General features: G+C 42.5%; 1 protein-coding gene across 18 annotated transcripts in view; it reads right to left on the reverse strand.

The window, feature by feature from the left end:
• RIPOR2 (RHO family interacting cell polarization regulator 2) overlaps positions 1-17,268 on the reverse strand; it is a 228,096-nt gene that overhangs the window by 53,850 nt on the left and 156,978 nt on the right. For all 18 annotated transcript variants that reach the window (XR_014809760.1, XM_005665637.4, XM_013977485.3 and 15 more), the window contains 5 exons: positions 9,071-9,197; positions 4,178-4,333; positions 3,375-3,453; positions 1,593-1,616; positions 124-177 (listed from right to left, as the gene is read on the reverse strand). Coding sequence is in view for 17 of the 18 variants with exons in the window: in XM_005665637.4 (XP_005665694.1) it covers positions 124-177; positions 1,593-1,616; positions 3,375-3,453; positions 4,178-4,333; positions 9,071-9,197 (440 nt within the window). In the remaining variant the exon portion in view is untranslated. The remainder of the gene's footprint in view (positions 1-123; positions 178-1,592; positions 1,617-3,374; positions 3,454-4,177; positions 4,334-9,070; positions 9,198-17,268) is intronic.

Below are 17,268 nucleotides of genomic sequence, written 5' to 3' on the forward strand. Positions count from 1 at the left end.
AGCTTAGGAGTCAATTGGATAAGAAATTCTCCAGGGACCAGATGCTACACTCAGGCCAAAGCTGTATTGATTAGTGACTGAGAACCGAAAAGCAGAGGCAAAGGCAAGAGGCCCGTCAATTACCTTACTAATGTGGAACTCCAGGCGTCTCATGTATCTTTCAATGGTTTTAATTTGCTGCAATTAAAAGAAGACATCTGAGAAAAGACCGTTTAACTGACCAGGCTTGTGTGGCTATCTTTATTATCTCATACCCAAAAGTACTAGAAAATACTAACGATTTCCCCTTTCCTCCTATCTTGGTGGCGACTTTAAAGATTCTCTAGTATCAATTGGGAAAGTATTTTTTGAAAATATTGAATAAATAGCTCTGAGAGCTGAACTTGAGTTAGCTGTTGGAATCCTTGTGTTTACTGTCAAGGGAAGCCAATCAAATGGAACTCAATGGACTTCTGGCGGGACATTATCATATTGGAGTATATATAAATTCCTCTAAAGGGACATTTTATCAGCTCAATGGTGATGCTCCCCAATTTTTTTCTGCCTGCACCCGGGCCATATGGAAGTTCCTTGGCCAGGGATTGAACCCATGCTATGGCAGTGACAACGCTGGTCCTTCACATGCTGCGCTGCACAAGAGAACCTCCCCACCCCACTTTAATGTCTCTGTAATTGGGGTGCATTTTACAACTGCTACTGCCTGTGCATGCTCCAGGATAATCATGGTTGCTGATGTGTCATCTCTTCCATTTGGGTTACAATTATTATCATGTGCAACACATTTAATTACCCTGTAACATACTTGCAAACAGATTATACTATGATTCAGCATTAAAGGTATCCTATATACAGAAAGGTATGGAAAGAGCATCACACATAACTAAAAAAAAAAAATCTATACTTAAAATAGGACTGGAGTTCCCGTCGTGGCACAGCGGAAACGAATCTGACTAGATTGCGGGTTCGATCCCTGGCCTCGCTCAGTGGATTAAGGATCCGGGGTTGCCATGAGCTGTGGTGTAGGTCACAGATGCAGCTTGGATCTGCTGTTCCTGTGGCTTTGGCGTAGGCCAGCAGCCATGGCTCCAATTCGACCCCTAGCCTGGGAACCTCCATATGCTCGGGTGCGGCCCTAAAAGACAAAATAAATAAATAAATAGATAAATAAATAAATAAAATAGGACTAAGAAATTTTGTCAAGTATAAAATACAGTTTAAGTGGAATCACTCTGTTTCTTAGATAATTATATGTTTTTTAATCAAGATGTCTTCTATTTGATGAAATAGGACAGTCTGTGTTTAGAGAGAACATACGTAAAGACATTTCAACACCCAGGAAGCTTTCAGCACACTGGGAAACCCTGCAGCCAGGTGGCCTACTTATGAAAATGACCTTAAACACATTATTGGGTCTGTAGACCATGTACTTATTCATCATTCTCATTAGATAAATGCATGGATTTTTCCTTGGATTCAAAAAAAATCATCATTTCTCTAGGATCGTACTGTACCTAAGAGAAGGTCAGTGACTTGTCCTCAGGGATGAAGGGTTTTATGTCCCAGTAATGCCCCAACACAGAACAATAACTTACCTTGTCTAGGTCATACAGCACACCCTAAAATTAAAAAAAAAAAAAAAGGAGTATCCAGATTAAAACATATCTTCCTCAAAACCATTACTGACACTAATAGAGGAATTTTGTCTGTATTTCTGCATCATCAGGGAAATAATGATCAGTCTCATAAAGTTCTGTTGAACTTTAGGGCATTTGCTTTCAAAAAGTAAAAATCTGGGTTATTTTAAATGCCAGTAAGAATACTTTTATGAGCTAATATTTATCTAGACTCCGTGTCTTCAGAATTCCCAGGCTTCTCTCCCCACTGGGAGCCTTAAGATTTTCACTTGCTTTGAGCTCTTCTCTCTTACAGAGTGAGAGGCACGTACATGCATGTTCACTTTACATTAAAAAAAAATGTTTATAACCTAAAAAGTAATGGTGATTATATGCATTAAAAAAAAGAACTGCCTTCCTGTTTAAACACATACAATTGGTATTTAAAAAGTCTTTAAGGGTGATGATATGCTTTTCACAAATTGTTTTTAAGGCAAGTTCATTTCCTGAGTGCTCACAATACCCCAGTAGAATCAGTCCACTGAGTCACATCCCCCATCAGGTGGGTTTTAATGGGGGCGCTAGGTCCTGGTGGTTGGAAGTGTCTCTTCCAGACACTGTTGTTCTCCAAAGAGGTACATTCGTTGCCACTGAGAGCTACCAAGGACCTTCACAAGCTCGGAAGGCCATTCCACAGAGAGTCCCACATAAAGGGAGCAATTTATCTTCTAATATCATTAGAATATAAAACCTTTAACTTCTAGAAGCCTTTAACCTCTAAGCCTTTGCAAAGGACAACAGACATGTCAGCACACCTTTAAACAAAAAGATAACAACTATTCAGATATATGTATAGACTTTTCCTGGGCTTTCTGATGCCTTGAAATATTAAGGTGTAATATGATTTAGAACTAAACACAATCATTTAAAATAGTATTTATGTTGAAACACCTCTTCATGCAGACAAGTCCTCACCAATTCATTAGCACTGAGGAAATCTACAAGCATGGCCAACAATACACTGTGTGTTGAGCTGGCTCAGGGACTTCTCTGATTCCTCCTAGCAGTTATCTTTGGGGCTTCCTTCCCCTCTCACATCACTGACCTATCACGTTTTGTAAAAACTAGAGATAAAGCAAAAGTTCTGGTTTCCAAATTCTGTACTAACAATACAGTAGGAAAACCCCAACTTTTCACTTCCTTATATTATTTGGAGGAGGGTCATAGAGAGTTTCCTAAAAGTATTTTTTCCCTAATTACAAAATTCATCTGCTGAAGTATGCCTGGGAAATACTGAAACACATTAAGAATAAAGCATTAAAATACACTTCAGGGAGTTTCCGTCGTTGCACAAAACGAATCCGACTAGGAACCATGAGGTTGTGGGTTCGGTCCCTGGCCTTGCTCAGTGGGTTAAGGATCCGGCGTTGCCATGAGCTGTGGTGTAGGTTGCAGATGAGTCTTGGATCCTGTGTTGCTGTGGCTGTGGTGTAGGTTGGCAGCTGTAACTCCGATTGGACCCCTAGCCTGGGAACCTCCATATGCTGTGAGTGAGGCCCTAAAAAGAAAAAAAAAATATACTTTGGGAAGCAGATGGTACTCTGCCCCTTGGATCTGCCTTTCTAGCAGGTTCTCTCTCATCCCCATGCCCCTCCAATAAGAGAAATTACTTAGCCAAAAAAAAAAAAAAAAAAAAAGAAAAGAAAACAAACAAACAAACAGAGCACTGTGTTAACATCGTCATGATTAGATGGTACCTACCAGGCGAGAGTTTCTTCTCATATCTTTTAACTGAGCTGTCAACTTGTCCAGCTCCGTCTGATGAACCTCCAGATACTCACTGCAATGATAAGAGAGATGTAATTGTGACTGTCAAGTGGCACCTGGTGCTGATGCTGACCCTTCCCTTTGGACAGAGGATTAAGAACTGGAACTGTGCTCTGTGGCACGCAGAGTAGGTGGGGAAGAGGCTCTGGATTTTCCCAAACTCCCCTCATTTTGAAAGCTCTAGCAGTTGCATCTGATAGTACCCCGATGGTCCAAAAGGAGAACCTCCATGAGGATCACAGTCCGGGAAAGAAACACCCACGGGGAGGGAAGGGGCAAGAACTGCGGAGTCAGTCCTGGCTCTGGGCTCCCAGAATTCTATCGAGTTCCACACGACCTCAACTGCATGCGCATCTCACCACACACTAGGGAAGTTTTATTCCAGACAAAGCATCCCTGTAATATACTTGGGATGGGTTTAGAACCCTTCTTCAGCAATCTCTAAAAGAGACAGGGCTAACCACCCTTGTTTAAGTGAAATCCAATACATCAGAGGGTTAAATATAAACGTATTACTATTTCAGGTCTCCTTCGAGATCAGGAAATGACATGGAAACCCAACAGAGTTTGCGTCTTTGGGATTCATTTAGGGCTTCCTTCATTAGGGTACCATGATAAAATATTTACTACAGAAATAGACTTTCTAAAATTATCTCACAAGAGTAGCTTTTCTGACCCTCCTGAGCCTCTGAGAAAGGAAAAAGGTTTCAGTGCATTATTAGGCTCGAGGTTCTTACTCAAGTCCATTTTTCAAAGCCCTGTAGACCTCTTCCACCCTTTTAGGCTGAGGCTCTTTGGGAGGGCTGTTGTTTTTATGTCCTAAATTGTGCATTTTCTTCAGTTTGGCCTGAGGCTTCTTGAGAGCGGAGGAATTTTCAATGAAGGAGTTACATCTATGGAAAGAGAAAAGAAAAAGCCAAATTGTGAGTCTCCAGCATCCAAAAGGATCTGACCCCCCAAATGCCTTTTAATCATCTTGTGTTTGTATTAGTGTCTTTTGCAGAAGGTCAGGTTCCCTTGTGTGTGAATAGATCTGAGCCTTCCTACATTTAGTTTCTTGGTATTGGATTTAACCACCAGTATCTGGAAGCTCTGCTGGGCAGCAGCTACCCAGAGTCAAAGCCTGGATTCGGGTAATGTACACTCTAAGTGAAAACATGTCACATCACTAAGACCTCATGGGAAGCCAAGGACAAAAACTTCTACGTGGAAATGATGTACAGGCAGAAGGATATAATCCAACTAAAAAAAATATGTGCATTGTGTGATAGCAGGCATAAGTGTCTACTAAATTCGACTGGGATGAGAAAGAACACTTTTTTTTTTTTTTGCCTTTTCTAGGGCCGTTCCGATGGCACATGGAGTTTCCAGGCCAGGGGTCTAATCGGAGCTGTAGCCACCGGTCTACACCAGAGCCACAGCAACGCCGGATCCGAGCCGTGTCTGCGACCTACAGCACAGCTCATGGCAACACCGGATCTTTAACCCACTGAGCAAGGCCAGGGATCGAACCTGCAACCTCATGGTTCCTAGTCGGACTCATTAACCACTGCGCCACGATGGGAACTCCAAGAAAGAATACTTTTAAAATAAAGGGCCACAAGCATGACAAAGGGCTACTTCTGTACATGAGCACACCTTGTTTTATTCCACTTAAGTTTATTGCCCTTTGACAACAGCGTGTTTTTTCACAATGGGTTTGTGAAAAAGGTTTGTGGAAAGAAACCCTGTGTTGCCAGATGATGGTCAGCATTTTTTATCCATAAAGTATTTAATTAAAGTATGTACACTGTTTTTTAGACATAATGTTATTGTGGCACTTCATAGACCATGGTATAGTCTCAACATAAACTTGACAGTCATTGGGAAACCAAAAAATTTGTGTAATTTGCTTTACCGCACTGTTTGCTTTGTTGTGATGGCTTGGAACCAAACCTGCAGTATCTCTGAGGTATGTTTGTGGTGTCAAAGAAAAGCACACTTAGCTGGATGGATAGATTTATTTTATTTTATTTTATTTTATTATTTTATTTTTTGTCTTTTTAGGGCCACACTTGTGGCATATGGAGGTTCCCAGGCTAGGGGTTGAATTGGAGCTGTAGCCACTGGCCTCCAACACAGCCACAGCAATGCCAGATCCTTAACCCACTGAGAGAGGCCAGGGATCAAATCCGAAACCTCATGGTTACTAGTCAGGTTCGTTAACCACTGAGCCATGATGGGAACCCTGATGGATAGCTTTTTTTAAAGCCTTATTTTTATGGAGTAAATTTTGTTTAGGTATAATATAAAACTCAACATCTCTGTATCAGGGAGGCAGCCTGCAGTAGTAAGTGGATACCTGATAGCTTAAACCCAAATTGCTGATCTGATTAGGAAGCTAAGAGGCCAGAACACTCACTGACCCAGCTGTAAAGTGGAAAGCTATGACCTCTGAGTCTGGCAGATGTCTATTATGTACCTTCCAGATTAATTCTTAGTTATTTTCCTCTGCCATCCCTCTGTGCACCAAAGGTCAAAGCACATAAGGCCCCTCAGAATGTAAGACCTTTATCATGTCAGAAAAACTAAGGGCCAACTTTATTCCATGTTACTTATTTCACTCCCTATGTGTGCTTTCTTGAGTCCCCCTAAGTCCTATTTTATTTATTTATTTATTTATTTATTTTTTATCTTTTTGCCTTTTCTAGGGCTGCTCCCACGGCATATGGAGATTCCCAGGCTAGGGGTTGAATTGGAGCTGCAGCTGCCGGCCTATGCCAGAGCCACAGCAACTCGGGCCGGCCTATGCCAGAGCCACAGCAACTCGGGATCTGAGCCACGTCTGCAACCCACACCACAGCTTACGGCAATGCTGGTTCCCCAACCCACCGAGCAAGGCCAGGGATTGAAGCTGCAACCTCATGGCTCCTGGTCAGATTCGTTAACCACTGCGCCATGACGGGAACTCCCTAAATCCTATTTCAGATGTGGGGAGATTCTGGGGAAACTGAAGACTAACTTTACCAAGGCTGTGTCTGAATGACAATGACATCGGCTCCCCAGAGTCAGTCTGTAGAGGCAGTCTTTTTATACTGCGTAACTTCATACCAAATCTGATCTCCCAAATCTGGGTACAATGGGAAATATGCTTCAAAAAGGGGTGCAAGGTGATTTCAAACTCTATTACAAAGCTATAGTGATTAAAACAGTATGGTATCAGCATTTAAAAAAAGCACATAGATCAATAAACAGAGAGCCCATAAATAAACCCACCCATATATGGTCAATTAATTTACAATAAAGGAGCCACGAATATACAAGGGAGAAAAGACAGTCTCTTCAATAAATGGTGTTGGGAAAACTGGACTGCTATATGCAAAAGAATGAAACTGGACCCTTTCTTACACCATATACAAAAATTAACACAAAATGGATTAAATATTTGAATATAAGACCTGAAACCATAAAACTCCTAAAAGAAAACATAGGTAGTAAACTCCTTGACATAGGTCTTAGCTATGATTTTTTGAATATGACATGAAAAGCAAAAGCAACAAAAGCAAAAATATACAAGTAAGACTACATCAAACTAAAAAGCTCCTGCAAAGCAAAGGAAACTATCAACAACAAAAAGGGCAACCTACTGAATGGGAGGAAATATTTGCAAATAATATCTGATAAGGGGTAACATCCAAAACATATAAAGAACTCATACAGATCAACAGCAAAAAAACAAACAACCCGATCAAAAAAATGGGCAGAGGATCTGAACAGACACTTCTCCAAAGAAGATATACAATTGGTCAATGGGTACCTGAAAAGATGCTCAACATTACTAATCATCAGGGAAGTGCAAACCAAACCCCAGTGAGATATCACCTCACTCTTGTAGTATGGCTACTATCAATAAGATAAGAAATAACACATGTTGGCAAGGATGTGGAGAAAACAGAATCTCTGTGCACTGCTTCCAGGAATGTAAACTGGTGTAGCCGCTATATGGAAAATAATATAGGGGTTCTTCAAAAAATTAAAGATAGAACTACCATATCATCCAGCAATTCCACTCCTGGGTTTTTATCCAATGAAAATGAAAACACTAACCTCCAAAGATTTATGAACCCGCATGCTCACTGCAGCACTGTTTACAAAAGCCAAGGTATATGGGAACAACCTAAGTGTCCACTGATGGATGAATGGATAAAGAAATTGTGTGTGTGTGTGTGTGTGTGTGTGTGTGTGTGTGTGTATATACACACAATGGAATTTTTTTTTTTTTTTTTTTTGTCTTTTGAGAGCTGCACTTGTGGCATATGGAGGTTCCCAGGCTAGGGGTCAAATTGGAGCTGCAGCTGCCGGCCTACACTACAGCCACAGCAATGCCAGATCCAAGCCGCGTCTGCGACCTACACCACAGCTCACGGCAATGCCAGATCCTTAACCCACTGAGTGAGGCCAGGGATCGAACCCGCAACCTCATGGTTCCTAGTTGGATTCATTTCCACTGAGCCACGATGGGAACTCACAATGGAATATCATTCAGCCATCAAAAGGATGAAATCTTGACATTTGAGACAACATGGAAGGACCTTGAGGGCATCATAATTAAGTGAAGTAAGTCAGGCAAAGACAAATGTTGTTATGATTTCTTTTATATATGGAATTAAAACAAAACAAAACAAAACAAAAACCAACAACAAAAAACCAAGCTCATAGATACAGAGAACTGACTGGTGGCAGTCAGAGGCAGGGAGCTGGGTGTGGGTGGTGTGTGGTAGGAGAAATGGTGAAGGGGGTCAAAAGGTTAAAAAAAAGAGTAGCAATTCAAACTAGTGGAATACGATATATGGTGTTGAGATGGATGTATATAAAACCTTAAATGTTCTGTAATGTCCACCCCCAAAATAGGCAGTGGATGTGAATGAACTGATTATTCCTCAAATAAATACAAAAGGCAAGTAAACTTATGAAAGCACATTTAACCTTATTAGGGATGACATAAAAGACTGGGAAAGATTTTTAGAACATCCTTGGTATCAACAGATGTGTGGAAAAAGGCAAATCTATTGTTGATGGTTAGAGGATAGACACTTCAAATATTTGGAGATCCTTGGACAACAGGTATCAAAGGATCTGAAAAAAATGGGGTGGGGGTGGAGTGGGATTTGGGAAAACTACACACATATATTGCTAGCTTATCCTAAATCTCCAGCCATCTTCTTTGCAGGAGGAATTCTAAATGATAGAAATTTGGGGAATGTTACATCTTCATGAAAGAGATTTTTTTTTTCTTATCAGGGCCATATCTGCAGCATATGGAAGTTCCCAGGCTAGGGGCTGAATCAGAGCTGTAGCTGCTAGCTTACACGCCACAGCCACAGCAACACCAGATTTGAGCCACATCCGCAACCTAAGCCTCAGGGCAATGCTAGATCCCTAACCCACCAGGGATCGAATCCGCATCCTCATGGATACTAGTCGGGTTCTTAACCTACTGAACCACAATGGGAATTCCCTATGAAAGAGATTTAAATCATACAGGTAGGTGTGTGTGTGTGGTGTGTGTGTGTGTGTGTGTGTTTTGACAGGGTATCACAGCTCACGTCCCTCTCAAGCCACATCCCAGGAGAAAGCCACACGAGACTTGCCTGGATCGCCTCTCCTGAAGGCCGCTGAACCCTGCGAAGGACTGGCTTCTGATAATCCCATTGGGCCCTCCAGGCGAGAAGGACTGGGATCCTACCAACATGATTTCTGGGAGTCTGGCTGGTAGTCCTGCAAGACATGGAAAGAAAGATTAAGGCAAATTACAGGCAGGTTCAAACAGAAAACATGCTATGCTTGTCAACCATAATAGGCGTTTGACATGAGGTAAGCTGAGTCATGAAGCTGTTAGATGCCTGCAAGGCTTCTTTCCTAGGACATGTTCTTTTTAAGCCTTTTTAAGACTTCAGCTCTCAGGCGAAGACCCAGACTGAGACATAAATAAATGCAAATTACACATCATCATCAGTCACTTTAAGGTTCCTTCAGGGATTATTTTTTAAACAAGGTTTAACCATACCTTCAAGATACACAAAAACTTGGGAATGTTTCCTTCCCTTTAGGACAACAATAACAACAGCCAAGGCACACAAATAGGCCAAGTCAAGTTTCAGACAGGTTTGCATCACATTCAAAACCCAGTCCAGTCTGAGGGTGGAATCCTACACTTAGAAGTCACAAGGCTAAAAACACTAGGTTTCTTGAGAGATGAACTTACTTTCACTTGTTCTTCCTTTTCCTACCCTGAAATATATTTTGAGATAAGATCGTGCCATTATTGTGGCAGTGCGAAAAAAGAGCACAGAGAGGGCCCACAAAAGCAGTGATAATCTAGGTTATGATAAGAATGCAAGAGAAGAGGCAGGACAGGTAAGGGAGAAAACACCAGAGCAAGCACACGTCCCATTTCAGTCACTAGCTCCCCTTTTATAAAAACTCATCACCACTCACCAAGACGTGTTGTCAAAACACAACTTTAGTTGGACAGAATCCCAAGGTTAGTTTCCCCAAAGGACGGCCCTAGAATGGTTAGGTAATTCTACTCCCTTTATCAGGAAGAGTGGAAGCACATACCATTGTCTGAGCAGGTAACCTCAGTCCAGGGAGGGGACAGGCTAGCAGGAGAAAGGGGACACAGCCACTGTCCAGACTAAAGACTTCCAAAGTGGGCAGACACCAGATTGGTGTGCTGGAATAGCATCAACCATCACCCTTTAAAGCCAGCAGGCAGGCAAGCAAGCAAAGCTGAAAAACAGCAGCAATAGTTCTTGTAGTTCATCTAGATGTAATGGAAAAGCCAACTTCCCTGGGTCCTACACAAAGCTCTTGGAAGCAGCTCCATCAAGGGAGGAGGTTTGAATGAGTGGCTTCCCCAGAGAGAGAGAAGAGCAAATAGCCCCCTTCCCCATGAGGCTGCAGGTTTTTAAATCCCCTCCTTCCTCCCCCCCGCCCCACCGCCCCAGGAGAAAGGAGCTTTGGCTCTCAGGCATTCTTGCAGGTTACAGGCGCTGACTCACTTGGCAAGAGGATTTGCAATAAGCAACAGGTCACTCTTTGATCTGGGTGGGACCGGAATCCCACCCATTGCAGCTAAGGATGGGGGCAGGGAGGCTTAAGCTCTGGAGCATTCTCTAGAATTTTAAAAGTAATGACATAGAAGTAAGCGTGTGCAGTAAAATGACTATCTAGTGCATGAATGTGAGGACAAAATGTAGTGCAAATAAGGCTCTTTCTAGTTACTTCTCACTTCCATGATTCACATAAATCTTTACTGAGGTTCTCCTAAGTGTTTTTCATGCTAAGTCTGTCTACTTTTCATTAAAAACACCGTCTTAGGTTCATAAAACATACCTGTGCTTTTTCTGTATCACATGCAAAGGTAGTAAATATCCAGAAAATATAATAAATATCAAGATCAAAAAAATTTAATAAATATCAGGAAAACATGTTCTTTCTGTATTCAATAATTTACCAAAAATCCACCTGAGGATCTTGATTTCGTAAATTTTATTAGTATTGTTTCTCATTTTGTAAAATTATTGTTCATCAGGTCTGTTGCATTATGGCCTTCTTTGGTCACAGGGAGAAGACTTCAAGTATTTGAAATATTTTAACTATATGACTGTCCTGTACTTCCTAGTGATTACATTTCTAAACCAAAACAATTTTTTTTCTCATACTCATTGGATCTGCAGTTTCATCTACTCATCCTGACTCCCACTCTCAGGCATTCTGATTTCGCTATCATGGACCTGAGGATTGGGGTTTTGAAAAAGATCCCAGATGGTTCTGATACCCAGCCAAAAAAAGAAAAAAAAAAAAAAAAAAGATGTTGCTGAATTGGTTGAAATTTTCAAACTTCCAGTAACATGATCTACAATTTTTCAAATGTCCAACTTTTTAAAAGAGTCTTAAATAAGCTTTTCTTCGCAAAGGTTAAATGTCTTATTAAATGAATTAAACATTAGAACTGGATAGTGAAATAATTTCCCTTCTTCCTCTTTTTCAGTAATGGTAAGAAAGCTTCTCGAGAACAAAACAGATGCTTGTCCTGGATTCTGAGACTGTAAACTGCTTCGGGGTGGGTAAAATCCTCAGCAGCTTTTCATTACATTTACGTGTTGAATGGATGACAGCTGGGAACAGGATGGGGTGAGCGTTCTGTTTTGCCTATCTGGTCTTAGAACCGATCATTATCTATCAGGAAAGAATCTGGCTGATGGCTGGCTTGGACTGAGATCTCTACCCTGCCATCAATTCCCCTAGAGGCTGACACGCTGCCTAAGGAGAGTCATAAAACAAGCTTGAGGGCTTCTGTACAATGTCAGGCCCTTGGAGGAAAGAAGTGGTTTGGGAGAGGTGAGGGCAGGTGGGAGGCGTGGCAAGAGTACACAAAGCAGCACCCCCCCATCCCAAACCGCAACGTACATACACACCCGGCTTTGAAGCATGGATGACGGTTCTTTGCTACTGGTCTTCCAACAGCCTCAGCCATTCCCCTGTGCCTAGTTAATCTGCAGCTCTGTCATCCTCTTTTTGAAGACACCTCTCCCGCCTCTTGGAGCCCTACCTTTTCAAGCTGCTCCCTGGCTTCCCAGAGTCTCACAGGCCTGCTTTCTTTTATTTTTTAATTTTTTTTAGGGCCACACCCAGGACACGTGGAAGTTCCCGGGCTAGAGGGGTCGATGGAATCGGAGCTACAGATGCCCGCCTAAGCACAGCAATGCAAGATTCAAGCCACGTTTGTGACTATACCACAGCTCATGGCAACAACAGACCTTTAGTCCACCGATTGAGGCCAGAGATTGAACCCGAGTCCTCATGGATACTAGTCGGGTTCGTTACTGCTGAGCCACAAGGAACCCCTCACAGAGCTGCTTTCTTCCAGCAATATTACCCTACAGCTACATTACTCATTTTCAGGCTTTAAGGACTTAAAACGTAAAGTCTTATCATTTGCATTTTATCAGCATATGCCCTTTCAAACCAAAGGCCTCACCTGAAGAAAGGACGGTAGTAGAATTTCCGTACCACTGCTCGTAGGGGTATAAAGTGGAACCCAAAGTTTGGAAGACAACTTGGTAGTAAGTAGTATTTATTTATTTGGCTGCACCTGCTGTATGTGGACGCTCCCCGGCCAAGGACTGAATCCGAGCCATGGATGCGACCTGAGCCATAGCAGTGACAACGCTGGGTCTTTAACCCATGGAGCCACAGAAGAACTCCTGTATTTAGTGTTTAAAATGTAAACCATACCTATCTTTTAATATGTCACATGTACTCTTTGCTATTTCCTGTGGAGAAACAGTCAAGTTCACAAAACGGTATATACAGGGATGTTCATGATAGTCAGTAAAAAACAGGAAAACGAAGATGATATAACTGTTAATCATTACTGGAATGGTTAATACATTACGGCATAACCATAGAATAGAATACAATGCAGCAGTTAAAACCAATATGCCTACATAGAAAGCCCCCCTGCCCAGGACAAACTACAAAATGAAATAGAGTCTGATACCAGGAATGTTGAAAACAAAACAACATAAAATTATGGCCATGAACAGAAAAGTTCTGAAGGTATACACACACAGTCTACAGAGAGGCGGGGTTGGGTGGCAGTCAGAAACCAGTGTCATCTTTTCTATATTGTTTGGCTTTTTATAAAGGAAATGTATTTATGAGGCATGCGATATGACGCAAAATTCTTTTTTGAAATTGCAGACATTTGGAGTTGTCCAGAGTTGGGACTGGTGAGGAGAGAGCTCACACTCAGGAACACATAAGATAACTTTGAAGGTTATGTAAGAGCTATTATTTATACAATAAATCCTGCAAAGGAGAAATATGATTTCTAGGAAATATTGTGTTAGGTTTTAGAAATTCTGATTGCATCAAAAGAATACAGATTCCCCAGTTGAAGTTCTTTTTTTTTTTTTTTTTGTCTTTTTGTCCATTCCAGGGTCACATGTGCGCATATGGAGGTCCCCAGGCTAGGGGTCTAATTGGATCTGTAGCTGCCAGCCTACGCCAGAGCCACAGCAACGTGGGATCCGAGCCACATCTGCGAGCTACACCACAGCTCATGGCAACGCCAGATCCTTAACCCACTGAGCGATGCCAGGGATCGAACCTGCGACCTCGGGGTTCCTAGTCAGATTCATTAAGCACTGTGCCACGACGGGAACTCCCTTCAGTTGAAGTTCTTATTATGAGCTCTGAGCTATGTACTAACTTTTCTTTCATCTGGACTTTTAGAGATGGGACTACACTCCTGGCACATGTGCTCTTTCCCATACATATGGCTAAGGGTCACCAAATAACATATCTAACAAGTAACAAATCCCACATAAAACAACAAACTTTTCTTTGGCTGCTGTTACTTGAAACTGCTGGGGCTTTGAGAAATGTTTCTAGTTCCCAAGTTATTGACTTCTCAGCTGGTCTTTCTGAAAATGCCCACAGAACTAACATTCCTTTGTGTGCATTAAATCTCAGAAAGGTTTCAAATCTTAGGCAAACACTATGCAGTGCTCAGATCCAATTGACACCCACCAGAGTCTTTTGCAACTGAGACAAGTCTGGGATGTTACTGTTCTGTTCTGACATGGTGACCCAAGTGCCCTGGGCTTGGGTGGGTGCTATGAGCCACCAGTTGACCGGAAGTTCCTTGTGTGTTTAAGTTAGAAGGGAGCTTATCAAATCAGCAGGCAGTGTGGAAAGAGCACTGGGTCTGGAGATGGCAGGGTCTGGGGAGGGGAAAGAAGCAGATAAAAAAAGATCAAGGGACCAAGAGGTCCTCCCTCACCCTGCCAGGTCTCATGTCTTGTTTGGACCAGAAATAAAAGGTGCAATACGAGTGCAGTTCAGAGGGGGAAACAGCCAGCGGCCGGGAAAACCTAGAGATAACCTGCTTCTTGAGCATAAACGAATGAACGGTGGAAGTCAACCTTGGGAGGGTTGCTTGGAGGATGCGAAATGAGGGGCATCTGTCACATGGCAGGGCTCTGCAGCAGACACTAAAATACAGCTGTGATAGCGCTACCAGTAAAAACAGCAAAGGTGGAAGAAAAATGCTTTGAAAGTTCAGTCTGGGAGACAGTTCTACTTTGCCTTATATTTTTATAAACTGGTATTCTGGCTCATTCTTTCTTATGAATTTGATGAGCCTGAGTTAGCAAGCTTCTCTCCCCACGTGTGAACAGCTCCTCTAGGGGTCCCCGAAGGTTATGTAAGACGGGCCAACAACCTCTTTTCGTCACCTCTCAGGCATCAATCTCCAAACCGATGAGTTCACAGGAGAAGCATTAGAGGCATTGATTAACCTGTGCGGTAACTGGACAAAGCAATCAGTCAGCTAGAAGGAATGCTAATATTGATTGCTAGAGTTAAATATACTGAGACTCATGAAAGGAAATAGGAGTCATTAGCTTTTTTAAAGTTTTTCCAAGCATAACAACACTCTGCTGTATTAGGAAAATGCAGAGAAGTAGAAAGAAGTCAGGAGAGGGAGCAGGAGGGAAGAATCATATTATTTCTATCACCCAAAGACAACCACCAGTAGAATTTTGCTGCACTTAATTTTTTTCAACTCTTCCCTTTTCCACATAAAACATTATAATTTTTTTGGCCATGCCCGTGGCATGTAGAAGTTCCCCGGCCAGGGACTGAACTTGTGCCACAGCAGCGACCCAAGCCATGGCAGTGACAATGCTGGGTTCTTAACTGCTAGGCCACCAGGGAACTCCAAAACATAGCTGTGGGCATAATGCATGCTAAATTTTGGATCCTGCTTTTTCTCAAATATTCTTTTTTTAGAGCTATGTTGAGCTTTCTTCTTCAACCATCTCTAAAAAGGTACTTGGGTCTACCCAGAGTCCCTGTGCTCCTTTGGATAATAAAAAGGAATCCATCCAGTTTACATTACATATGCCTTTCACTTCTGATTTTAAGATCTGGTCAAAGGCAAAGTGGCCCCTTGCAAGGATGACGCCCAGGCCTCTCCGTGGGAAAAGAGGGAGCACATTAGCATTTCTTCATGCTGGAGCTGCTAACATCAAACATTACGGAATTAAAAAAACAGCTCAGGGGAGTTCCCGTCATGGCGCAGTGGTTAACGAATCCGACTAGGAACCATGAGGTTGCGGGTTCGGTCCCTGCCCTTGCTCAGTGGGTTAAGGATCCGGCGTTGCCGTGAGCTGTGGTGTAGGTTGCAGACGCGGCTCGGATCCCGCGTTGCTGTGGCTCTGGTGTAGGCCGGTGGCTACAGCTCCTATTGGACCCCTAGCCTGGGAACCTCCATATGCCACGGGAGCGGCCCAAGAAATAGCAACAACAACAACAACAACAAAAGACAAAAAGACCAAAAAAAAAAAAAAAAAAAAAAAAACCAGCTCAACAGCTGGATGTTAGGGTCTTAACCCTTGGAGAGGAAGGTTTTATTTTTATTATTTTAACCAAATTCTCTAGTATAGAACACAAACAGCTAATTCTGGAAGACTCCTACTATCGATCAGAACATATAACAGACATCTGAATGAAGTTAGTGAGGCTATCTGAGTTCTCATCAAAGTATTCCTCAGGAGGGGGGCTTGTCAACTCGGAAGTCAACAGCTGCACAGTTATAGGGCTACACTCTCTCCATGTTACACTGAGACCAGTCCTCTGAGATAGGGCAGTGGCCAGCAGGTCCGTTGGCAGGTTGCTGGAATGATCTGCTGGCAAAAGCAGGCAATTCTCCAATTAACCCAAGTGTTTTCCTGGCGCTGGGGATGGGAGCAGACAAAGCAGCATGAGAGAACCTTTGTGGGGTGGGGGGATAGGACTGGGGGAGTGGGGTGTGGAAGTTCTAAAACTGTGTCGTGGTAATTGCTGCACAATTTGTACACTTACTAAAGCTCAAACTGTATACTTAAGATGAATTAACTTTATGATATGTGCATTTCGCCTCGATTAAGCTATTGAAAAATCACTCTCAATGTCCAGAAAAAGCCATCCTTCTTTCTGCAAGAGGAAGTGCCAAGAAACAGGACTTGAAAAGGAACAGCTCCGTCAATAAGCAACCACCTAAGAGTTGAATATTTTCGTGATTTGATCTTTTCCTCCACTGACAGCATATAAACAGAGTGCGCTGGCCTCACTGTGTTTTCTGAGTCATTTTTTCTTTCTTTCTTTCTTTTTTTTTTTGTCTTTTTGCCTTTTCTAGGGCCACTCCTATGGCATATGGAGATTCCCAGGATAGGGGTCTAATTGGAGCTGTAGCTGCCGGCCTACACCACAGCCACAGCAACGAGGGATCTGAGCCGTGTCTGCAACCTACATCACAGCTCACAGCAACGCTGGACCCGTAACCCACTGAGCAAGGCCAGGGATCGAACCCGCAACCTCATAGCTCCTAGTCGGATTCGTTAACCACTGAGCCATGACGGGAACTCCTCTGAGTCACTTTTTCATGCCCCATTTGTGTTCCTCTGCTCTCCTCTCCTAACAACGCTATCCTGCTTATGCTCCCCCACATCTTGGTCAAGAGCAAAAGTATAATTCAGTTGTCTGAAAGAGGCATGTGGGCCAGATGTAAATAGCCTACCATTCTAAATGATTATTTAAGATGAAGCCTAAAAATAGGTGTCTGCTTATTATATGGTTGCAAGGTAACTATTACAGAACAGTTGACTAATCTTTAAAAAAAAAGTGGATATATTTAAGTCATTGGCTTATTTATGTAGCGTACTGCCTCAAAATAAATCAAGGCAAGGCTAATATTTCCTTCTCAGTTGTGAACATTGTTTGCTAACCAAATGAT

The sequence above is a fragment of the Sus scrofa genome, chromosome 7 (genome assembly GCF_054392235.1).
Source record: "Sus scrofa isolate SSC_HxYL_T2T_F1_AM1 chromosome 7, Sscrofa_HxYL_maternal_Yorkshire_Landrace_v2.0, whole genome shotgun sequence".
Taxonomy (NCBI): domain Eukaryota; kingdom Metazoa; phylum Chordata; class Mammalia; order Artiodactyla; family Suidae; genus Sus; species Sus scrofa.